At 43.1% G+C, this 27,621-nt stretch overlaps 1 protein-coding gene across 3 annotated transcripts in view; it reads left to right on the plus strand.

The window, feature by feature from the left end:
- The first annotated feature begins 22,965 nt into the window (after positions 1 to 22,965).
- The window catches only part of maea (macrophage erythroblast attacher, E3 ubiquitin ligase), a 53,586-nt gene continuing 48,930 nt past the window's right edge, over positions 22,966 to 27,621 (plus strand). For 2 of the 3 annotated variants that reach the window (XM_084332499.1, XM_084332501.1), the window contains exon 1: positions 22,966 to 23,046. In XM_084332499.1, coding sequence (XP_084188625.1) covers positions 22,978 to 23,046 — 69 coding nt within the window. In that variant the 5' untranslated portion in view covers positions 22,966 to 22,977. Of the gene's footprint in view, positions 23,047 to 24,087; positions 24,356 to 27,621 lie in introns of those variants that run through there. The other variant, XM_084332500.1, reaches the window with a different exon arrangement.

Here is a 27,621-nt window from a genome sequence, read left to right on the forward strand (position 1 = left end):
TTGACATGAAAAGAAAAAAGTTAAAAAAAAGTTAAAAAAAAGTTATTTTTTCCCCTCTGTATCTCACTTGATTCGATACTCGGTTCGGTACCTCAAAAGTACCGAATTCGGTACCCATCCCTATGTGTCACTGATACCTACAACCTCTCTGTGTGTCACTGATACCTACAACCTGTCACTGATACCTACAACCTCTGTGTCACTGATACCTACAACCTGTCACTGATACCTACAACCTCTCTGTGTGTCACTGATACCTACAACCTGTCACTGATACCTACAACCTCTCTGTGTGTCACTGATACCTACAACCTCTCTGTGTGTCACTGATACCTACAACCTGTCACTGATACCTACAACCTCTCTGTGTCACTGATACCTACAACCTGTCACTGATACCTACAACCTCTCTGTCACTGATACCTACAACCTGTCACTGATACCTACAACCTCTGTGTCACTAGGGATGGGTACCCTTCACATTTGAACCGATACCTGTGAATCGATACAGGTACCCAACGGTACCTTTTTTCGGTACTTTAGTCTCAAGAAATTAAATTTACCTACCTCAGTCGTAAAAAAAATATCCAAACTTCAAATAACTACAATTTCGACAGTTTTCGGCTTGTCATTGCTCCGACTGCTTTGTTGTTGAATCAAGTCAAATCCTAGGTAAGCATATATTGTGCGTGTGAACGTTGACATGAAAAGAAAAAAGTTAAAAAAAAGTAAAAAAAAAAGTAAAAAAAAAAGTAATTTTTTTTCCCTCTGTATCACTTGATTCGATACTCGGTTCGGTACCTCAAAAGTACCGAATTCGGTACCCATCCCTATGTGTCACTGATACCTACAACCTCTCTGTGTGTCACTGATACCTACAACCTGTCACTGATACCTACAACCTCTGTGTCACTGATACCTACAACCTGTCACTGATACCTACAACCTCTGTGTCACTGATACCTACAACCTGTCACTGATACCTACAACCTCTCTGTGTCACTGATACCTACAACCTCTGTGTCACTGATACCTACAACCTCTCTCTGTGTCACTGATACCTACAACCTCTCTCTGTCACTGATACCTACAACCTCTCTCTGTCACTGATACCTACAATCTCTCTCTGTCACTGATGCCTACAACCTCCCTGTGTCACTGATACCTACAACCTCTCTGTCACTGATACCTACAACCTCCCTGTGTCACTGATACCTACAACCTCTCTGTCACTGATACCTACAACCTCTCTCTGTCACTGATACCTACAACCTCTCTCTGTCACTGATACCTACAACCTCTCTCTGTCACTGATACCTACAACCTCTGTGTCACTGATACCTACAACCTCTGTGTCACTGATACCTACAACCTCCCTGTGTCACTGATACCTACAACCTCTGTGTCACTGATACCTACAACCTCTCTGTGTCACTGATACCTACAACCTCTCTGTGTCACTGATACCTACAACCTAACCTCTCTGTGTCACTGATACCTACAACCTCTCTGTCACTGATACCTACAACCTCCCTGTGTCACTGATACCTACAACCTCTCTGTCACTGATACCTACAACCTCTCTCTGTCACTGATACCTACAACCTCTCTGTGTCACTGATACCTACAACCTCTGTGTCAACAATACAGCCCTAGGGCATGGTGGTGATATGGTGATACTGCTGTAAGAACTTCTTCTTAAAGATATACAGTATGCAGTCGGGTCCATAAATATTTGGACATTGACACAATTCTGTCTCTGTACACCATCACAATGGATTTGAAATGAAACGATCAAGATGCAAAAAGCAAAAAGCTAAAACAGAAGCACATCTCGATTGTTTAATTTCAAACCCATTGTGGTGGTGGTACATATTCTGTATACCTCCCAGCTCCAATACAGTCTACATTAGGGCTGCACGATTCTTGCCAAAATGTGAAGTCACGATTTTTCTCTCTAAGAATTGAGATCACGATTCTCTCACACGATTCTTATTTTTTAAATAAAATCATTTATTGCACTCTTTCTTAAACAGACAACATAACATATCAATGTGCTTGACTTAAACTTAAAATTAGGGATGTTCGATATTGGCTTTTTTACCGATATACTGATATTGTCCAACTCTTAATTTCCGATACCAATATCAACAGATACCGATATATGCAGGGTTCCCCCCCCCCCCCCCCCCCCCCCCTGAAATTACCTGAAATTAATTTCAGGTAATTAACACAACATTATGCATACTTGGGCGGCTGGGTGGCGCAGCGGACATTGCACTCGTCACCAACGCAAGAGACACCGGGTTCGAATCCGGCTGTCGGCGTTGCCTCCGGCTTGGGCCGGCCGTCATACTAACTCAATTGGCAGAGTTAGCGGGTGGAATTCGATGGGTGGTAATCTGGCCATTGTGGACAGCGACTCCTACAGGTCGGTTGGGGACGCCTGCACAGCAGAGACAGGAAATGGCGGGGGTAGTGTGAGCCTCCCACACGTTAGACCTCGCCAATGAGAGTCCGCGCTGGCAGGTGAAAAGATGTGACAGGGGGACACGTGATTCAAGGCTTCTATCCTCCCTACAACCGGCCAGTGGGGGGCATATGCGAGCAACGTTCAAAACAGGGGAGGGAGGCGGCTGAGTGGCGCAGTGAGCAAGGCGCTCGCCACTAACGCAGGAGATGCTGATATAGAGCCCAGCTCTCGGCGTTGCTACCGGTTTGGCCGGCCGTCATACTAACACAATTGGCAGTGTTAGAGGGTGGGAAAGCCGGTGGGTGGGGATTGGACGTTGTGGACAGCGACTCCTACAGGTCGGTTGGGTGACGCCGGTACGGCGGAAACAGGAAGTGTCGGGGCAGCGTGAGCCTCCCACGCGTTACTCCTCGCCACTGAGAGTTCGAGCTGCTGCGGTGAAAAGATGCGACAGGCTGCCTCCTCGTGTACCTATCCTCACTACAGCCGACCAGTGGGAGGCATAGTCTAGCAACGTTCAAGACAGGGGAGGGTAGAATTGGAAATGCGAAATTGGGATGGGAGAAAAATAGAAAAAGGAGAAAAAGTGGATAAAAAAAAACATTATGCATACTTTTGACAATAAATAAAATCAGAATTTGTTCTTACTTGCTTGCCTGGGTAAATAAAGGTTAAATAAATGTTAAGAAAAAAAAAAATTGAAAACCGATCATTTCCGATATCACATTTTAATGCCAATATCGGCCGATAATATCGGACATCCCTACTTAAAACATAACATATATGAAAGTGCTTGACTTAAACTTGTAACATACAAAATAACTCAAGTCAGAATCGTCATCATTTAGAAAAGTTAAGTAAAAAAGAAAATGTTTTTAAATAAAAATATGTAAATGTTACATTGTTTTTTATAAAAAAATCGTCATAATTTAGAAATGAGATTGCATAAGCTCCGGGGTTGTCACCAGCTTGGCTGGCCGTCTGCACTAATACAATTGGCTGTATTAGAGGGTGGGAGAAGCTGGCGGGGTGGGTCCGGGTCGTTGTAAACAGCGACTCCTACAGTTCGGTCGGGGCGCCTGCTAAGCGCGGATAGGACTTGAGGGGGATAGTGTGGTCCTCCCACACGCTACGCCCTCTCGATGAGAATCCGCGCTGCCAGGTGAAAAGAAGCGGTGATTGGCTGGACGTGTGTCGGAGGAAGCACGTGGTAGCCTCCACTCTCCCAGATGATCTGACTGTGGGGGGTAAGTGCGCAGCGACCAGGAAGGGACTGGGAATTGGCATACGACTAACATTGGGATGGGAGAAAATCGGAGGAAAATGGAGGGGGAAAAGACCAATAATAATAAAAAAAAAAAAAAAAAAATTAGATTGCATAGGTCTATGAATCGAGATCGCGATTTTTTTTCCAATTAGTCGTGCAGCCCTAGTCTACATGTCAACAAATACAGCGACGGCACGTTGTCTGCCACTGCCAACTCCAACAGACCCGGGGGCCAAGTTGATGCAGGCTCCAGATAGCGACAACGCTGCTACATTATATAACAATACATTACAGTATGGCCTGTCAGGGCTGCCAGGGGCCGGTGCCAAGTCCAGCAGACCCAGGATGAGTGAATATTCTCATCCAATACTTTTCATTTCAAACCTGTATTTCAACTCGTACGACACAGAGGTTACCCCTCATTTACAGCGATGGCAAGCTTACAAAACAAGGCACAGTTTATCAGCAATTTCATACATATAGGCATGATAAATAAGAATACACAATTTGTTCAGCTAAGGCGATTACGAGTGGTCGGAGATCATACTTTTGAATGCAGCAAAAGAAGGAAGAACCTTCAGAGTCAGTCGAACGGCATTCTATGTGTTGGAACTTGGGAGCATCAAAGGAAGAAGCAGTTTTTCCTAGTTCAGAGCAAACTGGAGAAACCCTAAGAACCAACCGGTCATTTCAACGTGTAGAATAGGTTGCAAGATTCCATTCCAACAGGGTTGTGATGTAAGGGGGAAGTTTACCACGAAGGGCTTTAAAAATAAACAAATACCAATGATAGTTATGCCTTTCAAGTAACCAGAGAAGGCCATCCAACCTTTTCATAAAGGACACAGTGGTGGGTATCATATCCGTCACCTAATAAATCTGAGGGCAGAATGATAGACCGAGTCCAGCGGTTTAAGAGTTGAAGCCGCAGCCTATAAATCACATCACCATAGTGCAAAATGTATAAGAAAACAGCTTCAACAATCATCTTTCTACTAATCACAGGAAAGCTGGATTAATTTCTGTGTAGAGGAAGCCCAGTTTTCTGTCGCAGTTTGGAAGCAAGAATATCCACATGGAACTTATATACGGTTCTAAATAAGGGTGAATGTTTTTTTTAGGATAAAATTGGATTAATTGCCCAGCCCTAGTTTGATGATAGAATGATCATTCTTTTGGCACAAACAGAACCGCCCGTGTCAAGTTTAAACTGATTAAAGTAAGACAGAGCTGTAAATGAATGGAGAGTTGAAATCTAAAGTGTTACCAAACTGCAATAGAAAATGCAGAGGCTCTAATGATGAGATGTCCACACACACACACGTATACAGAGCCATAGACTTTTGGGGCCCATGGGGACAAATGAATTTGGGGGCCTTTTAGTTTTGACCTTAAATCAGATCTCCAGAGGGGTACAGACAGCCCTATCCACATTTTGACATGATGATGTTTCGAGGGGGCCTCTCCGATTGGTCAGTTTTAAATTATGTTTGACACAATGATGTTTCGAGGGGGCCTCCGATTGGTCAGTTTTAAATTATGTTTGACATGATGATTGACGTTTCGAGGGGCCCACTGATTGGCTGCCACATGCCGACTGACCTCCCTACGACCAATTAAATAACTAAGAGAGCCTTGGTAATTCCTCTACTAATTCGGCAGTCATACTGAGTTTATTATTATTTATAATCTTTTTTTTTTTTTTTTTAAATACATTTTTTATTATTTATTTTTATTTAAATCTATATATATATATATATATATATTTTTTTTAAGATTTATTTTTTGGCGTTTTTATCGATTTATTGCTACTGGGCAGTCCAGTAGAGAGAGACAGAGGAGGAATGGGAGACAGAGTGGGGGGAAGACATTCGGCAAATAACGACGGGTTCGGGAGTCGAACCCGGGTCGGCCGTGTCGCGGCTGAGCGCGCTATGTGGTTCGCCACTGGGGCGCCCTTAAATCTATTTTTCAAATAAAACTTTATTGTTTGGGGGCCCCATTAGGGAAGACGGGCCATAAGCACATACGTGCCTGATCTGCCTTGCAGACCAGCCGGTCCTGTATGTATAGAGCTAAGACTAAGGGATACAGGTGCAGCCATGGCTGCTTCTAGGAGGACAGACAAATGGAATGTCACATATTCTTAAAAAGGGGAACGATTCACATGTCCTCCCCGTGACCCCAGGACAGCTCGAGTCAGTATTGGGGAACTCACGCCGCTCTCTCCTAGAGATCAGAGAGAGAGAACCTTCTCTGAAACCCTCCACACTGGGATGTATAATCTGTAGGGGTGTAACAATGCATTGATTAATCGAAATGCATCGATTCTAATGTGACGATTCAACTGCATCGATTTGAAAATGTTAGAATCGATTATAATCTAAATTAATCGAAAAAAAAATTCCTTGTTTTTATTGACATATAGTCCATTCATGCTGAGTGAATCAGTTCCCCCAGCCACATGTGTATTCAACATTTTTGGGGGAATTAACTGATAGAAAATTAATCGAATCAAATTGATTGATTGATCGATTGAAACGTTTATTAACAGATTGCAGAATGGGTACAGTACAGTTCAATACATACAATTGTTAAGGGGATGCAGACCAGAGAAAGACTTTCGTCTTGTTTACATCAGGGTCCCCCATTTTCAATTCATCATAACATATATGACACACACGACATACAGATAGACAGTACTGCTACATCTATACATTTATGACATACCAGATTTGCAAATACAGTACTGTTTGTGATACAAAAAGTGTCCAGAAAAAAAGTGTATATACATTTGACGTAGAAACTGTACATTGGAGGAGGTTGGGTAGGTGGGGTGGGGTTGGGTGGGTGGGGGGACTGTACATTGGAGGTGGGGACTGTACATTGGAGGTGGGGGGGGGGGGGGGTTGGGTAGGGGGTGGGTGGGGGACACTGTACATTGGAATACTGACAAAGCCATACCTGGTCATTTACTGTACAACTGGGTTAGGACATTTGTAGGGGCCAGTTTCGAATTGCAGTCTCCCGTAGGTGTTCTTTGAGAGTGTTTATGAAAGTGGGTAGTGATTCACATTCCTTTACAGCTTTGGGTAGGGCGTTCCACATTGATGTGGCATAATTGCGAAACGTGTTTAGTCCCTTGTTTGAACCGAATCTGGGTTTAACATGATTTGTGGAGCTCCCTCTGGTGTTGTGATCGTGGTATTCACTGACCTTTGGGACGTATTTTGACATGTACATGGGTACCTTGGTCGTGTAGTGTATCTTGTAGACCAGGCCCATTGCAAGTTGCTGTACTCTGTCGTCTACTCTAAGCCATCCTAGGTTGTCAAAGTGGGCAGGGGTGAGGTGGGTTCTAGGAGTCAGGTCAAGCAGTAGTCGGACTAGTTTGTTTTGAGATGTTTGTAATTTGGTTTTTAGTGCCTTTGAGGTGCTTTGGTACCATGAGGTGCAAGCATAGTCGTAGTACCCTTGAATGAGTGCTCCTGCCAGAGTCTTCAGGGTATACTTGTTTACCAGAGAGGAGATCCGGTACAAGAATCGAGTTCGTTGGTTGACTTTTTTTATTACATTGGATGCCGTTTTGTTCCATCCTAAAGATTAGCCTCTAGGATGGAACCCAGGTAGGTAATCTCAGGGGGACCCTGATGGAAACAAGACAAACGTCTTTCTCAGGTCTGCATCTCCTTAACAATTGTGTGTATTGAGCCGTACTGTATTGTACCCATTCTGCAATCTGTTAAATAAAGTTTTCATTCATTCATTCATCTTTCCTTGTGACAATATTGTCACCCACTGTAACTGAGAAGCCGTCGGTCTTGCCGAGTTTGTTATTTGAATCGTGGTCAAATGAAGAGATTTCATGATGCATTGAATCGTTGCCTGAATAATCGTAATCGAAATGAATCGTTGTGAGGTCGCATCATTACACGCCTAATAATCTGGTTAGCTGCTCCACAGACTGAGGTCTCCGACTTCACTAGGCCACACAATGTTTGTGTGAGCTCTTTACACCCAAATGAGATTCTAATTCTGGTTAAGACATTCTAGAGATGGTAAGAGTATAAACCTAATTTGGATGTAATAGCTCACACAGTAAACATTTTATGGCCTCATAAGGTCAGAGCTCTGACTGTACAGACACTTTCAGTTCCGTTTCCTTTATCGCTGCGTCACCGCTAGTGTAGGAAACACCTTTACTACACTAAAAAAGGGTTATTGTGGTCATGGGTGTATTCCATTTCCTAAGTGATATGTCAACTTTCAACTCTACTTGTGTCTGGCCTCATTTACATTTGTCATTTAGCTGAACGCTTTTATCCAAAGCGACTTACAGGTTCTGTACGACAAGTCAGCAGAAATCAGCTGAGTAACAATGTTCATCAAACAGTGTTGAAACTTGAGTGCTGCAGTGTTGAGTGCATAGTAGTAGTAGAGACATGTTAGTATATTAGGAAGAGTGCATGACAGTAGAGGACAGTAGTAGAGGAGAGTAAGAACGTTAGTAGGTAGTAGTAGTTAGTAGTTTCTATTCTATCCATTCAAAAATCATATTAAAGTAGACTGCATTTCTGGCCGGCAAAGTACTGCTAAAAGAAAAAACAATAAAAAAAGAAAAACTGTAAAGTATTTCTGGCCGGTCTGGTTCCTGCTTACATCATTTCCACTGGCTGGTGGTGACAAGTCCAAACTACTGTCCCCCCCCACCCCCCCCCCCCCCCCCACACACACACACACACATGCATACATACACACACACACACACAGGACGTGTGGCATTTACTCAATTCACTGAATGAAATTAAACCAACCATTATTTATCCAAGGAAACGCTGACATGAGCAACAATCACTCTGATTCAGTGACATCCTGCTTCACACACGGAGTTCAGTTGGGAAGCCGCCCAGTAGAACCACAGTCCCATAGCTGCTCTACAGGGGGTCGGATGCCTTGCTCAAAGGCGGTAGTTGTTGAGGGCGGGGAGTGGTTCTTCGTTTTCCTCTGCATGGGGCCGGCCCTTTTCACAGCAGCCATTTTGACATCACAGCTGTGATTTACAGACATTAATTATGGTCCCATTCCTTTGAAGTTTTTATTGCGCATGCCGTCTCACAGGAGCGGCTGTGACACACCTATACTGAATGGTTACGGGACCATAATCACTGTTATTATTTACACCTGTGTTTACCCTGCGATGACAAGACAAAATGGCGGCCGTGAAAGGTAGGTCTGAATATTAGATTATCAGCAATAGGGGCTGCATTGGATATTTGAATATTTCAGTCTGTGGAGGTGCCCTTTAACCAAGAACCAGTAAGGCTATCAAACTATCCGTCTGGAAGGATGAGAAGACAAAAGCTGCCTTTGAACCAAAACAACCAGGTGTATTTACCGTTTTTACCAAAAGACTAAATCCTTCTCTATGATCTCATCAAACAGCTCACTCTATCCAGCCAACCAAACGGAAGATCCACTACCCAACAACCAACCAAACTAAAGCTCCACTACCCAACAACCAACCAAACGAAAGCTCCACCTCCACTACCCAACAAGTTACCAACCAAACTAAAGCTCCACTACACAACAACCAACCAAACTAAAGCTCCACTATTGATTGATTGATTTATTGATTGATTGATTGATTGATTGATTGAAAACTTTATTAACAGATTGCAGAATGGGTACAATACAGTACAGCTCAATACACACAATTGTTAAGGGGATGCAGACCAGAGAAAGACTTTTGTCTCGTTTACATCAGGGTCCCCCATTTTCAATTAATCAGGACATATATGACATACATGACATACAGATAGACAGTTCTGCTACATCTATACATTTATGACATACCAGATTTGCAAATACAGTACTGTTTGTGATACAAAAAGAGTCCAGAAAAGGAAGTATATACATTTGAGGTAAAAACGGTACATTGGAGGAGGTTGGGTGGGGTTGTGTGGGGGGGGGAAACTGTACAAGCAAAACTGTACATTGGGATATTGACAACCATACTAGGTAATTTACATTAGAGGGGGTTGGGGGGTTGTAATACCCAACAACCAACCAAACTAAAGCTCCACTACACAACAACCAACCAAACTAAAGCTCCACTACCCAACAACTAACCAAACTAAAGCTCCACTACACAACAACTAACCAAACTAAAGCTCCACTACACAACAACTAACCAAACTAAAGCTCCACTACACAACAACTAACCAAACTAAAGCTCTACTACATAACAACTAACCAAACTAAAGCTCTACTACACAACAACTAACCAAACTAAAGCTCCACTACACAACAACTAACCAAACTAAAGCTCCACTACACAACAACTAACCAAACTAAAGCTCCACTACACAACAACCAACCAAACTAAAGCTCCACTACACAACAACCAACCAAACTAAAGCTCCACTACACAACAACCAACCAAACTAAAGCTCCACTACCCAACAACTAACCAAACTAAAGCTCCACTACACAAAAACTAACCAAACTAAAGCTCCACTACACAACAACCAACCAAACTAAAGCTCCACTACACAACAACTAACCAAACTAAAGCTCCACTACCCAACAACTAACCAAACTAAAGCTCCACTACACAACAACTAACCAAACTAAAGCTCCACTACACAACAACTAACCAAACTAAAGCTCCACTACACAACAACTAACCAAACTAAAGCTCTACTACATAACAACTAACCAAACTAAAGCTCTACTACACAACAACTAACCAAACTAAAGCTCCACTACACAACAACTAACCAAACTAAAGCTCCACTACACAACAACTAACCAAACTAAAGCTCCACTACACAACAACCAACCAAACTAAAGCTCCACTACACAACATCTAACCAAACTAAAGCTCTACTACACAACAACTAACCAAACTAAAGCTCCTCCACTACACAACAACTAACCAAACTAAAGCTCCACTACACAACAACCAACCAAACTAAAGCTCCACTACACAACAACCAACCAAACTAAAGCTCCACTACACAACAACTAACCAAACTAAAGCTCCACTACACAACAACAACCAAACTAAAGCTCCACTACACAACAACCTAACCAAACTCAAGCTACAATAGATACAACCTTGTCCTCGAGGGGAAACGGTGTCATTGCCGGCGTCAAGGCAATAAATAGACAAAAGGTACATAAGATCACAAACAAGATTAGGAAAACAAAATGATAACAAGTAAAAGCATGAAATTAAATACAAAGTATGTAGTAAATATATACAATGTAATATGGTAAATGGACTGCATTTATAATATATATACATCTCTTTTATCCAAAGCGCTTTACAACTTATGCCTCACATTCACCCATTCATTCACTCACACTTTCACGGTGGACCCTGCAAGGTGAGCAGTTAGGGGTTAACACTTTTGAGTGCCAACGACAAGATTTCTCGTTAGTTCATGCCGACCGTTGAGTGCCAGAGAGACGAGAGATCTAGTTTTTGATCGTTTTTTTTTTTATTAGCGATTTCCATTCATATTTCATCAATCTAGCCTCACGTTACCCCTGGAACTCTCTCTGAGCTCCATTGGGAAAATACCGCCCTCCAATCGTCTCTCCGGATGGTACTGCACCCCTTTGGAGTGGATTGAATGAAACGCATGGAGAAAAAAAAGTCCTGCTTCCACATTTTACTTGTCAGACAAGTAACTCGAGACGATCGAAGTCATCGCCGACCACCAGAACAGCGGATAATGTGTGTTTCCAGTACCCAGCGTTGGATCAATAAACACGATCGATATTTGGAATGGCGATCAGGAATTGGAATAATCTTTTTGGAGAACATCTGATCTGAGGTAAGGAATCTATTTTACCAGTCTTGGGATAATCAGAGAAAAACTAGCGTTTTTCAAAATGGTATAAAACGGAAATGAACCGATTAAAAAACATCAGTTTCCACAATGTTGACTGCAAACAAGTCATTGATAAGCGACGGCCAGATTAGACACATAGCCATAATTTAAGATATAGTTTATGCGTTCGCAAATATGAGAGCTCTATCATTGAAGTGGTGGTGGCACGCAACGGGGGTTCCGGGGTACCGGACCCGTGGCACTCAAAGTGTTGCTCAAGGACACTTCGACACGCTGCCTGGGAGGAGTGGGAATCGAACCTGGAATCTTCCGATCACCAGGTGACTGCTCTACCTCCGAGCCACTGTCGCCCCCCAGATACTGTATATAGACAGTGAACAGTATCCAGAACCCCCCCCCCCCCCCACACACACACACACTCCACCCCCCTCTCCCTACCAATCATCCTGCTCAGCCAAACATTCCCTTGGGATCCATACACACAAAATGATTTCACTCCAAGCAAGAAGGGAGGAGAGGAGAGGAGAGGAAGAGAGCGAGAACAGAGAGAGAGAACAGAAGAGGCGGATAACACACTAATGTGTGATAGATGAGGGCATGTTATGATCTGTGGGATGTGTGCACATGATGGCAGATCAGGAGAGGAGGAGAGAGAGGAGGAGGAGGACAGGGAGGAGGAGAGAGAGGAGGAGAGGCTGGGAGGAGGGGAGAGAAAAGAAGAGAAGAAAGGAGATGAAAGGCCAAGAGGAGACAAGGAAAGGAGAAAAGAGAGATGATGAGAAGAGAGGAGAGATGCCTAGAAGGAACACCATGGGCAATAATATTCACATACTCCACCTCTCCCTCCCTCTCTGTTTACCTCTCTCTCCCTCCATCTCTGTTTACCTCTCTCCCTCTATCTCTGTTTACCTCTCTCTCCCTCTGTTTACCTGTCTCTCCCTCCATCTCTGTATTCCTCTCTCTCCCTCTATCTATTTACCTCTCTCCCTCCATCTCCGTTTACCTCCCCCTCTCTATCTCTGTTTACCTCTCTCTCCCTCTCTCTCTCTCCATTTACCTCCTTCTACCCATCTGTTCACACCCTTCTCTTACACTCTTGTCTCTCTTCCCTCATCTCTCTCTCCCCCCTGCCCCTTCCAGACTCTCATCTCATCTCTCCCTCCATCTCTCAATCCATCTCTCTTAATCTATATCTCTCCTCCTCTTCATCTATCTCTCCTATTCATCCATCTCTCCGTCTCTTCATCCATCTCTCCTCTTTGTCCATCTCTCCCCCTCTTCATCCATCTCTCCTCTTTGTCCATCTCTCCCCCTCTTCATCCATCTCTCCTCCTCGCCGATATATATATAATATATCACTCTCTCAACCCCCATATTTTTCTCTGTCTCCCTCCCCCCCTCTCTGCCCATCCCCCCCCCCCCTCTTTCTCCATCTGTCTCCCCCCTCTCTCTCCATCCATCTTAGTCTCTCCCTCCCCCCCTCTCTGCCCATCTCTCCAGCCCTCGCTCTCCATCTCTCCCCCCATCTATCTCCGTCTCTCCCTCCCTCTCTCTATAGTCACTGCAGTGTGTTTAATGGTTCAGCTCCTTCTCAGCAGCGGTCAGACTTACCCCCCCCCCCCCCCCCACCACAAAAACATGCAGACATGCTTACACACAACACCGAAACAAGGATGCACACACAAACACAGCTGAGAACTAGCATGTGCGCACTCGCTCTCACACACACACAAAGTGTGAGTGACAACTACAGAACAATGTGGAGGAGAAGCGGATTCTGGAAACATGAAAAATCGAATGAACACAGAGAAGAGCGGACCAGGAGCAGATATCAGGGAGGAGGTGATATAGGAGGAGTCAGAGGAGAGGGCTAGGAGGAGAGAGGGAGGAGGAGAGGAGACACAGGAGGAGATAACAGGAGGAGGATTGATATAAGAGTAGAGAGGAGGAGGTAGGAGGAGAGGGAACACAGGAGGAGATAGAGGAGGAACATTGATATAGGAGGAGTAGAGAGGAGGAGAGGACTAGGAGGAGAGAGGGAACACAGGAGGAGATAACAGAGGAGGAACATTGATATAGGAGGAGGAGAGAGGAGGAGAGGACTAGGAGGAGAGAGGGAACACAGGAGGAGATAACAGAGGAGGAAGATTGATATAGGAGGAGTAGAGAGGGGGAGAAGAGGGGTAACACTAACACGGGAGGAGATAACAGAGGAGGAAGATTGATATAAGAGTAGAGAGAAGGAGGAGAGAGAGAACACAGGAGGAGATAACAGGAGGATTGATATAGGAGGAGTAGAGAGGGGGAGGAGAGGGGTAACATGGGAGAAGATAACAGAGGAGGAAGATTGATATAGGAGGAGAGGGGAGGAGGAGAGGGGTAACATGGGAGAAGATAACAGAGGAGGAAGATTGATATAGGAGGAGGAGAGGGGAGGAGGAGATGGGTAACATGGGAAGAGATAACAGAGGAGGATTGGCGTCCGAGGAGGAAACTAGGAGGAGGGACTGACATATATAGTAATATGATGAGGAAGCAGGGAATTATTTTCACCTAATCAGTATTCCTCCACATATCATAATATTCACTTAGTTGCATGCTTTTATCCAAAGACTGCCATGAATGTATACGTTTTCAGTATACGTTGGCTGTATTAGTGTGATGTTCCATTGTGCCACAAACAATCCTAAAGGAATCTCATAAAACCCCAAAAGAGTGTCGCTATACCGCCGAGACCAGTCGGTTGCTTGTACAGTTGTACAGTGTCCCCCACCCACCCCTCCTACCCAACCCCCCAACCCACCCACCCAACCAGGGTTCACTGGCCTGCATCCCCTTAAGAATTGTATGTATTGAGCTGTACTGTACCCATTCTGCAATCTGTTAATAAAGTTTTCAATCAATCAATAAATAAACGGTTGGTTTGGTCCGATGACACACATTCACACATGTGAATTTTGAGGTCACGATTTTAATAATATTTTTTATTCTTCATGCAATGAAATGTATTCCTACTACAGAGCTCTAATTATATACGAGTCTATATTATACAGTATACATTATATGGCTTGGTTTGGAAAATAAATGATGATGATGATGTGTAGGGGTGTGTGTGAAGGGACAGAATGATGTACAGAGCAGAATTGAGGTATTGTGTGTGTGAGTGTGAGTGTGTGTGAGTGTGTACAGAATGAGATGGACAGAGTTGGGGCTTGTTGGTGTGTGTGTGTGTCGTGCACATGGATGGATGGATGTGTGTGTAGGTGTGTGAAGGGACAGAATGATGTACAGAGCAGAATTTAGGTATTGTGTGTGTGTGTGTGTGTGTGTCATATCCATCCCTCCCCCCTCCCCCTCCCCTGATAGGATGCCCAGTTGAGATGACAGAAGGGGTGGGGGTGGATGAGAGACCTATTGACCTATGGGGAGTCACGTGGTGGTGGTGGCTTGAAGACCCGCCTGTTTTCTGGACACATCTCTGCCCGTGGTTTTGTACCACACGAGTTCCTCAAAGGTAAGAGGGTTTATATGGTTTCTGCTTATTCAACTGGTCTGACGTTTGACGTCGGGAGCAGAGGTGAGCAGAATTACATGAGATCTGCGTTTTTTACATTTGAGAAGAACAAGGACCAGAGTCATGGGTACAAGACTGTGTATCTAATGCACATGTTTCCAGGAAAGGGTTCATTTGAGGAGCAGTATGGGGCGAGCGGAGCAAACATAATAATAATAATAATAATAAGACACTATTGGAATGATATGCTCGTCATCACCTAACTTGTCTGTTTTTAAACACCGTAGTTTTAACCCTGCGACAATACAGAAGGTTAACCCTTTCACTGGCACGCGACAAAGGGTTAACCCTTTCACTACCACACTACAGAAGGTTATCCATTTACCATCACACTACAGACGGTTAACCGTCTGTAGTGTGTGTAAGGGCAACCGAACAAGAAAAGATGCCAGTGAGGGAATATGGTGTGAAGCTCTTTCCAACGCGTGGTGCTTGCGCGTGGATTCTCCACATCCGATGGCCAGACACCATCAGCAACAGCAAACTCTGGCAGAGAACAAACCAGCTGCCCGCAGAAGAAGAAATAAAGAAACGCAGATGGCGCTGGATAGGCCACACCCTGCGAAAGCCCGCAAGTACCATCATTAGACACGCCCTAACACGGAACCCGCAGGGCAAGTGGAAAAGGGGTCGCCCAGAAAACACCTGGCGCAGAGACCTGGAGGCAGACACAAAGACCATGAAGATGACCTGGAACCAACTGGAGAGAACAGCTCAAGACAGAGATGCCTGGAGATCGCTTGTTGACGGCCTATGCCCCAGAAGGGGTAGTAGGCGTAAGTACGTTTTAAAGAGAAAGAGAAAGAAAAAAAGGGAAAAACTCGCTGATAAACCCCCCCCCCCCCCATCTTCACCTCAATTTATAGTGGATTTAAACTGCACCACCACCAGACTATTCCACATCGCCTCCCCTGCACGTGAGCTGTCGAAAACACAATGTTCAAATACATCAAAATCCATGCCCTGAGAGAAAGCAAGGGGGTTTCCAGCGCATATAGCTACCAGCTTCTCTGACGCTGTCAGCCCAGCAAGAAGAGTCAGTGTGTCCATAAGTGACAACACCACATTAGAAAAGTCATTCAGAATCAACACATTCACAAGGGAGGGGAGTCATTCACCTGAAACAATTAGGAAGGTTTAGCAGAAAACAACGTAAATATTTGAAACTTTCTATTCTGCATTAGAGACTGTTACACTCCCGATTTTAAGTTGTTTTGTCGGTTATCAACTGAAAAATGATAAGCACTTCTCCGGTAAGCAGCACTAGATTAAAAATTAAAAGGATAGGTCCTTCGACTCCTTCTTATATGATTGTACGTGAGGAAAACACAAATTTGTCTGTTAAATCAACGAAGTGATTAGTCTACAAATTCTTGTCGACTGAGAATTTTTGTTTTTTTTTATTTCAAAGACAGCCCCACAAAATTGGTTTTGTGAACTATTATGAACGCTAACTTGAGCGCCACCCAAATTAATAAATCCAATCCGTTACCCCCATGGCCTAGGAAAGTTCAATCCGTTACCCCCTTGGCTTAGGAAAGTTCAATCCGTTACCCCCATGACCTAGGAAAGTTCAATCCGTTACCCCCATGGCCTAGGAAAGTTCAATCCGTTACCCCCATGGCCTAGGAAAGTTCAATCCGTTACCCCCATGGCCTAGGAAAGTTCAATCGATAATCGAACATGAGCTGCTCTCTTCCCCAAAGACAGAATAATAATCCGCTTTAATAAAAATCATCCCGTTTAAAGCCACAATCCAGAATTGTGTGAACAATCTAAATGTGGAGTAGACAGGCTTTATTGCATGTTTGACTGAGTTAGACTTGTGGATGAAAAATCTGCTTTTGGGGCGGCCGGGTAGCACAGCGGACTAAGCGTCTGTCTACCACCGCAGAGACACTGGTATCGAATCCGGCTGTCAGCGGTGCCTCCGGCTTGGCCGGTCGTCATACTGGCACAATTGGCAGTGTCAGCGGGAGGGAAGCCGGTGGGTGGTAATCTGGACGTTGTAAACAGCGACTCCTACAGGTCGGTCAGGGCGCCTGCACAGCGAGGGAAGGAAATGGTGAAGGTAGTGTGACCTCCCACACGTTACACTTCACCAATGAGAGTCCTCGCTGCCAGGTGAAAAGAGGCTGCTGGCTGTCTCCTATGTGACGGAGGAAGCATGTGATAGACTTCAGGGCTCCCTAGACCGACCAGTGGGGGGCACATGCGCGCAAAGACCAGGAAGGGGGGGGGGGGGGGGGGGGGGGGGGATTGGCAAAAGCTAATTTAATGGATTTGAGAGTATAGAATCCCTCCAATCACACATTCTTCTTCTTCAGTGGTAGGGCTACCCTTTTGTTTTTATATCCGACTTTTAAGGAATGAATAATTAGCCGTAAGGCTAGTACCTTACTTTGCAGGATCTGGAGGATACAATGGGCTGTATGATAGTCATTATATAGCAGTATATATACAGCAGCTTTATACAACATTACAATCCTGTCACACCGTTAATTTCTCCTGATACATTTGGTTTTAATCTTGAAATGACTTAACATTGGAACTCAACCCCCCCCCCCCCCCCCCAAACTTTGATAAACACTGATCCAACACAGAGAACAGACCAGTAAAAAGAACAGACTGAATTATGAACGGCTTTCAAAGTGACAGATGACTTCAGCGATGATAACAGTGGACTAAAACACACCAATGTGTAGCCGTAGCACATCACACACACACACACACACACACACAAACAAACACTCTTGCATATTCAAACACATGTGCATACACTAGCTCTTGAATTTAATCCACACACAGGCTTGTTTACACTATACCTGAGTTGCTATGTCAGTGTTAACTATAACCACTGCCCTCTACCGAGCTAAGTACTGCCGTCACCATTAGAAACAGCAGCTGCCACCATTAGAGAAACACACACAATACACAATACACACACACACACACACACACACACACAATACACACAGGAAGCACTCGTTTTGTGGGGCAAAAAACACATCACAAACCTTGCATCACCCTCTTCTGTGAGTCCACTTCTACACTCTGTTCCAAGGCTGCATGCGGTAGAGAATCGGCCAATCGGAAGCACGTACGGCACATACCGACCAATGGCGGGTCGACTGCCTCTGCATGGCAGCCGTTCCTAATATGTTAACCGGGGTCGGGGGGGAGGGTTCACTCATATTCACACAGGAAAGTATGTGAGCATGATATGGAGAGAGGGGAGACGGTGGGAGGGGGTTACCGGAGGGAGAGGCTGTTTGTGAGGGGAGCTAGCAGTTTGCACAAAAGACATACCCTGTACCTTACCTTCGATGTCATGCAGTAACCTTGTATCTCCAGGCTGTTTTATTAAATTATTATTATTATTAATGTGTTATGACAGTAACAGCTGATACTTAAAGATACAGTACAATTAAATTATTTTTTCCCCCCCTTTTTTACTTTTACAGAAGGTATGTTGGAAAATGTTGTTGTTGTTGTTGTTGTGAAAATGATGATCCCACTGGATATCAACGGAATCACACCATTTCAGATATACAATCTGCTTCCCTGAAGAGAATGCGTAATCTACTCGAGTCACCCTGATTGGCCCATCAGTCGGTCTGTCTCAGTTGTAAAGGATATCAGCTAGCAGCTAGTCCACAAATAGGTCATCATGCAACTAGTTTGCTACAATTTAGTTAATTTTAGTGGTTCTAAAAAAACATCCACAGCGACAATTTATTCATCACTTGCTAGCACGGGTTAGCCAATGTTAATCTTCCATAACAACCGATTACACTGGTCCAATGAATTTGTTTACATTTGAAAACTTCATGCATTATTATGATACTAACCTGACATCTCCTTTCAATTAAAATAAGGCCACGCCCCCTCAACATACTGAGAGTTGCACTAAAACACTTATAACAAATAAAATCTGAAGCTGAAATAAATGACACCGCTGACATTAAAGTTCCACAATAAGCTTTTTCAGACTTAAGTAAGATTATTGTACTGGTTCTTTAATGGCCCCGTTGACAAGGGATTGCAAAATGTCTTTGAACGTTCTCTAAAACCACTTTTTGTACCAACTGATTATTTTAAACAGATTATTGACGGTCTGGTGTTTTATCTTTTGGTAACAAGGGTAGTTAGTGGAGGGTCATCTAACAGGTTACCAAGTGTTTTACAGCTGGAAGCTTTTTTAAATGTATTTATTGTGGTTTATAATTTATTATGGTAAAGGTATTAATTAAAAAAAAAATCTGCCAAAAACATGTCCTGGCTAAAATGTAGGCTAATGGATTTGTGTTTATGGCCTTTAAGCCTGCTGGGTAATACATTGAGTAGGCTACAGTCTGCTTTTGCTCACATTTACAGAACAGAACACTATTTGAAATCAAAGCAGACACATAATTCTATATACCTACTTATACACCTGCATATAACCCATATAACTCTGTATGATAGCATGACGTACTATAATGATGTATATACCGTATACTGTATATATATTTATTCTTACCGTATAAATATATTATCTGTCTGTACATACCTGCACAAACTCTTTTACATATCTGTGTAGATACATACTATATCTACATCTGTATATATCCCTTACCTACTCTTACTAGTTACGTTGCTGGCCAGTATGACTTACTGCCATAGTGTCTTTATACCTGTATCGCTGTACATAATAATACTACAATTCTGTACATACATCCGATTAGCACTATTACTCAGTCATACTAATTTATATATGTTATACCCAGTTTAATCACCGTATATTACTGTTGCACTTTACTGTTACATTTGCACTCTGGTTGGATGCCAAACTTATTTTCATTGTACTGTACTTGTGCTGCATGATGACAATAGATTTGAATCTAATCTAATTATTCTAAAAAGGCACACTGCTGGAGGCTGTTTCACTTTGCCAAAATTCAAGACTACATGGTTTCAACGTGCAGTGATATACAGAGCACTGCTAAAATGGAATTTACTCCCAAATGTTACGTAACATAATAATAAACATGGTTTTAAGAAGAAAATTAAAGATCATTATTTAAAAATTTATTTTGGTAAGTAATAGGTATACCGGTTATACTTTTTTTCCCTCGCATTTGAATGTTCTGTTGAGAGGTTGTTTGCTGTGATGTCATCATCGAGGAGTAAGGTTACACTGGCTATCCATGTTAAATGATATTCATCTATTAATTAGATCACGATGGATTCAGTCGGAGCCCGTCTAATTGCTTTGTCTGATTGCAGTGTTTGTTTTGTTTAGGTGTGCTATTTATAGTTTTTTTGAATGTGTGGTTTTGTCAATATATTGTGATGAGTGTGAATGTATAATTCTGTGTGTCGTCACCATGTAAGTTATTGGACCCCAGGAAGAATAGCTGCTGCTATGCAAAAGCTAATGGAGATCTAAATAAAAACAAACAAACAAATGTTCCAAGGTTTCAGGAAATATCAAAGATGCCATACTACTAGCCAACAGGAAAATACACACCTATATAATAATGACCAATGGTAAATGTTTTATGATGTAATGACACATGTCTAACAAGAAGGCTTATTCATTTATTTTGGTGTCATGCACACAAAGTGCCCAACCCTCATGGGTTAATAAGACACCAAAAATACTGTTACACATTAAATTTCATTATCATTCTAAATACAGATTACATAGATACAGATTACAGGTCGGTCTTAAACAAAGTATTCTGCCTTCTCTCTCCAAGCTTGGCAAATTAAATTAAATTAAAAAAAAAAGGTTCCCTTCCTGAAGCACAACTCAAGTTGTTCATATTCATCCATCTCAAGAAAATCAACATATAGGACATTTGACTAAAATGAACTTCCCTTGCATCCTCATAAACAAGACAGTAAAACAAAGTGAACCTCATTCTCAATTTCACCTCTAACTCACACACCAAACAAAGTCTGTCCTCCTCTGGGGTGGCATTCAATCTGCCGGTCTCTAGAGCTAGTTGTAATGTTTGTATCTGTGCACATATGATATAGGGGTGTATGAATATGTTGCTCACAGACCTCTCAGGTGCGTAAATGTTCTACCCAAATAAGGGAGTCCGGCTCCACCCATCTATGGGAGAATGAATGGGTTATTATCAACCCTAACAAATTGGACCATTTGTTAGAAGTTGGAACATGAAGCTACCTGAAATGTGACTGCCTCTGTTCTTGTGAATTCTGTTTGCAAACATATTTAGTTACTATTGATATAATAAGCATTTTCTAGGCTTGATTTTGTTGTGATTTATGATAACATGAGATAGAATAATTATACAAAGTACATGTAGGCTTAGGCTATAGTAAGTACATGTTTTGGCTTTGTAAATGTAAACAACCCCCCCCCCCCTCCCCCAGAACTGCCTAGTGCACCTTTAATAATAACTGTTTCACTTTCAATCAGCTTTCAATGTAGCAGCTGGGGCTGCATGATGGAATGTGGTGTAGGAGGCTAATCTGCAGACAGGGTTGGTGAATTAGGCTCGTTTCAAGCTGCTTGTCACATACCATTTCAAACACGCTTGGCTTACTGTTTATGTGCAGTGCACGTCAAGATTCAAGATTGTTTATTGTCATATGCACAGTTAAACAAGACAGTTTTTCATTGTATGTCAAACTGTCTGTTTAACTGTGCATATGATATGACAATAAACCATCTTGAATCTTGATGTAGTGCACACACTCAGTTACTCAGTCTTACCTTGGATGTATCAATAGTCTCACAGTTTGAGCTCTTCTCTTTGAACTTCTTCATGCAGCACCTGTGTCCAAGTTTAGCTGCATATAATGAAACAGCAACATGAAAAGTTAGACAACCCTCTGTGTCGCTGCTAGTGCTACTGCCACTGCTGTCATCAATACCTGCTGACTGCCGTTAATATCAACACATGTCAACGAGGGGGCGGGACGTGGAGGAGGTATTGGGTGGGGCCGTGGAAATGTATGGTTATTTTAAATGTTATTGAATATTACTGTCAATAAAGTTGAATGACAAGACGTAAAAAAAAATAGACAACTGCACTTCCGCGTTACATGGAGCTCGTGGGGATACTAGACAACTGCACTTCCGCGTTACATGGAGCTCGTGGGGATACAATTAATACTAGACAAATGCACTTCCGCGTTACATGGAGCTCGTGGGGATAACATTAATACTAGACAACTGCACTTCCGCGTTACATGGAGCTCGTGGGGATAAAATTAATACTAGACAACTGCACTTCGCGTTACATGGAGCTCGTGAGGGGGTGGGGGCGTGGGGATAAAATGTATGAACGTTGATTAGAGCTAACTTACGTCAATCAAGGCTCTAATTCTCGAAGTCAACTTCCTGTCTTTTTAACTTTCTGTCTGTGTGCATGTCTATGGCTTGGGGGGAAACATGCACTTTTAGAATCACCAGAAAGTTTACAGCCATGTTGGCCTCAATATTTTCGAAACAAATTATATGAAAAGGTTATGAAATGAACAAGAATGTGATCAAATGTGTAATAAAAACGGAGCTCATTTGATCAATAGAAATCCGTTTGTTTCCCCCAATACCAAGATGGTGGCGGTCTCGTGGCGTCAGAGTGTCTTCGAGAATAATCAACATTATTAATCCCTCCCACCACGAGCTCTCAAAATACCGGAAGTGTCGCGGTGGTCTATAATATAATAATATCAACGCGGACACCATCCCAGCAGATGGCGGTAGTGAGCAGCGCGTCGTCCATTCCGACATCTGACAGAAAAAAACAACCACAAGAAAAAAAATCACAAAACGAAGATGGCGGTGCAAGAAACAGCGTCTCAACTGTCCATGGCTCTGAAGGTGCAAGAATACCCCACTCTGAAGGTAAAAACAAACTAGCGACGGGACACGTCGTGATAATAACGCCACGACGACGGTGTTGTTATTATCGACCTATACACAACACATGTTGTTATTATATATAAATATAAAAAAAACACACAGTTGTTAGCCGGGAGGCTAACGTCAGGACAGCAAACTTGACAGGGAGTATAGCTTGCTAGCTAACCCTCTAGCTAACTTGCTATGTGTGAGGTTAGCAACAGAGCTAACGTTAGCTGGCTTCAGAAAACAACAGTTGGCGTTATTATATACCTTCTTTAAGCATATTTATCAGGTGTCAAGTGGAAAACATGCTAGCTAAGCTAGTCGCTTGGCTGAGTTATATACCTTGGTGTTATTTCAGGTCATAATAACGGCGTTATTATAGGATCAGCTAATATTTACAAGTCGATTTGTTATTAACCGTCACATTCGTTGACATCTTTGACAATGTGGGGGCTGCTGGTGGCATTAAAATGCAAACCACCAAACCTCCTCACCAGGCAAGAAGAACAACATGCCATAATAATAACTCATCTGTTATTATTAAGCAGCCAGAGGCACTACGTCAAATAAATGGCATGCAGACGTGGTTAACTCGCAACAAGCCCTACAGCTAATCGTAGCTACTATAGCCATCATCACATTAATTAATAACGTCACATTATTAATCACTCGTCCTCTTACCAAAAAACGAACGGCAGTCGGATCGTTTGTTGGGACGTTATCGGTGTACATCCAATGTACAGTTCCTTCCCCTTTATTATGATCTCTTTCTCAGTACTGTATATTTGTATGTCATAAATGTCTTGATTAATTGAAAATGGGGGACCCTGATGTAAACAAAGACTAACGTCTTTCTCTGGTCTGCATCCCCTTAGCAGTTGTGTGTATTGAGCCGTACTGTATTATTGTACCCATTCTGCAATCTGTTAATAAAGTTTTCAATCAATCAATCGTTGAAATCATTCAGCCACCACGACTGACTGACTGACTGGGAGAGAGAGAGACGTTTATGTTGCCAGACAGACAGACAGGGGGGAGCAATCCTCCCTCCAGTTAGCTGCAGTGTCATCAAATTGCACAGCCGTGCCTGTTTCTCTCTCTCTCTCTCTACTTCAAAATGGCCAGCGAGAGAATCCACAGCATACTGCCGCACACGACTCGCACTTCTTTACCTCCATTCAAAACACTGCGACACCATTGTTGAGAGAGAGAGAGAGGGTCGGACGGAGCAGCGGCTGATGATGATCACGGTTTGATTTGCTTTTACCAACCCGTCAGAAAGGCAGTCGTGTGATAACAACCAGAGGTGTGTGAGTACTAGCAATGTAGTAATGTGTCAGTAATATGTTTGGATGGTCATCGATGCAGCTAAAAGAAGTGGTTAGCTCGTGTGTCATTTTGTCACGATCCGTGGTTCATCATGTCGCTCTGTGTGTTGTGTGTGTTGGGTGGACACATGCTTTTTCTATAACCAGCTATGTGTTGAGCTAGGACATGCCTGTGTCTGCTGCTCAGATGGTGTAATGGTGGTGATACTAACACAGATGGGCACCATTTTGAGGCAGTGGACATGGACAATATTATTGCCATTAGATGTTAAATGAGGGGGCTCACAAACTTCACAGCCAAATCCACATGGGCGCCTATGAGGGACAGAATTATAATGGCAAAATACTTGGGATCATAATTGTTAGCCAAACTGTCCAGCTTCATTGCCTTGGGAATGTGTTTTTGTATGCATCATGACCTAAATGAATGCTGCTTAGCCTGCTACTCAGACATTCAGATCAGGCTTAGATTCCTCAGAAGCGCCCCAATACTTGGCACTGTTTAGTCTTTGCCCTATTATGATTCAGTTTGGACAAAAACGACTTAATGGGGGGGAAATACCGCCTCGATTTTAATAATTCACATGACATTCCTATCATGGCCTTCGTTCGACAGCCCTGCATGTATTTGAGAACATGAACAAACTCGTTCCCAAAGTTAGAAATGGACTTGAGCCCAGACTCTGGACGATGTCACGAATGGATCCCGGTGTTGTTACCACTTACCATGTTTTGTGGCCACATTGTGGGGCCCAGTACCCAGGGTAATCTACATTGTGGGGGCCAGTACCCAGGGTAATTTACATTGTGGGGGCCAGTACCCAGGGTAATTTACATTGTGGGGGCCAGTACCCAGGGTAATTTACATTGTGGGGGCCAGTACCCAGGGTAATTTACATTGTGGGGGCCAGTACCCAGGGTAATTTACATTGTGGGGGCCAGTACCCAGGGTAATTTACATTGTGGGGGCCAGTACCCCTGAGGGTAATTTACATTGTGGGGGCCAGTACCCAGGGTAATTTACATTGTGGGGGCCAGTACCCAGGGTAATTACACTGTGGGGGCCATTACCCAGGGTAATTTACATTGTGGGGGCCAGTACCCAGGGTAATTTACATTGTGGGGGCCAGTACCCCTGAGGGTAATTACACTGTGGGGGCCAGTACCCCTGAGGGTAATTTACATTGTGGAGGCCAGTACCCAGGGTAATTACACTGTGGGGGCCAGTACCCCTGAGGGTAATTTACATTGTGGGGGCCAGTACCCAGGGTAATCTACATTGTGGGGGCCAGTACCCAGGGTAATCTACATTGTGGGGGCCAGTACCCAGGGTAATCTACATTGTGGGGGCCAGTACCCAGGGTAATTTACATTGTGGGGGCCAGTACCCCTGAGGGTAATTTACATTGTGGGGGCCAGTACCCATGGTAATTTACATTGTGGGGGCCAGTACCCAGGGTAATTACTAGGGATGCTCGATATTGGCTTTTTTACCGATACACCGATATTGTCCAACTCTTAATTTCCGATACCGATATCAACCGATACTGATATATGCAGGACCCCCCCCCCCCCCCCCAAAAACGGAATAATTTCCGGTAATTAACACTTTGATCGCCATGGTTAAATTCATAATTGAAAAGTCAAGATAGACTGCGCTCACAAATTATAACACTGGGTGCTGAAATCCCGTCGAGTATAATAGAAAAAGAAAGCAATACGCTTGGACCAGCACTCACAGATTTTGGTATATTTAATGGCAGCCTGAAACAAACATGTTTCGGAACGATTATGTTCCTTCCTCAGTGTTGATGGCTAGCTATCAACACTGAGGAAGGAACATAATCGTTCCGAAACATGTTTGTTTCAGGCTGCCATTAAATATACCAAAATCTGTGAGTGCTGGTCCAAGCGTATTGCTTTCTTTTTCTATTAAATTCATAATTGACCATCCCTCGCCATCTCTATTTGTCTATGGAGAAGTTCCCCTTCTTTGCAGGGCTATAACTTTTTAAATTGTATTGCTAAATTGACATTATTATGGCCCATTCAATGTCCTATTCTATCTATTGTTCAGGTTATACTTTTTCATTCACATATTCATACTAAAATACGGTCTAAAGTATAAGTATGTTTTTATCGTTTTCTGCAGCTTTCTCCAGAACTTGATTTATAGCCCCAAATGCATTATATTGATGATCAAATACAGTTTGATAGCGATCGGTGCCAGATAAAAAATTTCAACTGGAGATGCTTCTAGAAGTTACTACGTATGATCTGATGATGACCGGATGGGCGGGGGGTCGTTTATAATTCCGTGGGCAACGTTATATCATTCATCTAGTGTGGGTGATATGATCATCAGAGCAGTTAGTAAAGAACACGTTGGAAAATAACGCTGGATCTTACCGTATCTTCCTCGCGCCGTTGGGCGATGAGCTTGGAGCAGAGATATTCCTATTATGGGATGTATAAATACCCGATCCATTTCCAGGTTGTATAATAGTATATACGTCCAAATCATGTTGTTTGTCGAGTTATTTGCACCGATCGGTGTTCGCCCAGTACCCAGGGTAATTTGACTGGGGATATTCAGAATTACATTCAAATTTATCTCTTAATAAACATAACTCGGGTCTCCGGTTTGTTGTCAATGGGACAGCTTGGATCCGGGTTTCCTTGTGACCTCACAGATTACATTACATTAATCTGGTTTAAGGTTTGGAGTTGTTCATATTCACAGTTATTGATTGAACTGTCCAATGTGATGGAAATGACATGTGTGTTTAGTTTTTTCCGGGTGGATTTTCCTCAATTAGTGTTTGGGAAACCCAACCCACATTGATAACATCGTTGGTGCCATTAATGTCAGTGTTCTAGATAAGAGGTCATATCCTGACATGGCTGTGGTCTTTTTACATTTATTAATAAAACACAAGGTACTTGTGCCCTAATGATAAGAATAAGCGCTCAATGAAGAAACCTCCCATTGTCGAAAGAAAGTCTTAACATGCTTTATAAATACTTACTATGGAATTACACACTATAACTATTACGTGGCCTATAATGGCCCCCAAACAGTATTGTCAAGGCCAGTTCAACAGACAATAAACTGATTAGCCTCTCTATATGCATCTTCATATAATATAGTCATATTCAGTAATATTCCTTGATATACATTGATGAATTGTTGAGTATTACCATGGACACATAGCTAGCAAACAGGAGAAGGTGTGCACTGCAG

The sequence above is a fragment of the Notolepis coatsorum genome (genome assembly GCF_963971535.1).
Source record: "Notolepis coatsorum genome assembly, chromosome: 16".
In the NCBI taxonomy this organism is placed as follows: Eukaryota; Metazoa; Chordata; class Actinopteri; order Aulopiformes; family Paralepididae; genus Notolepis; species Notolepis coatsorum.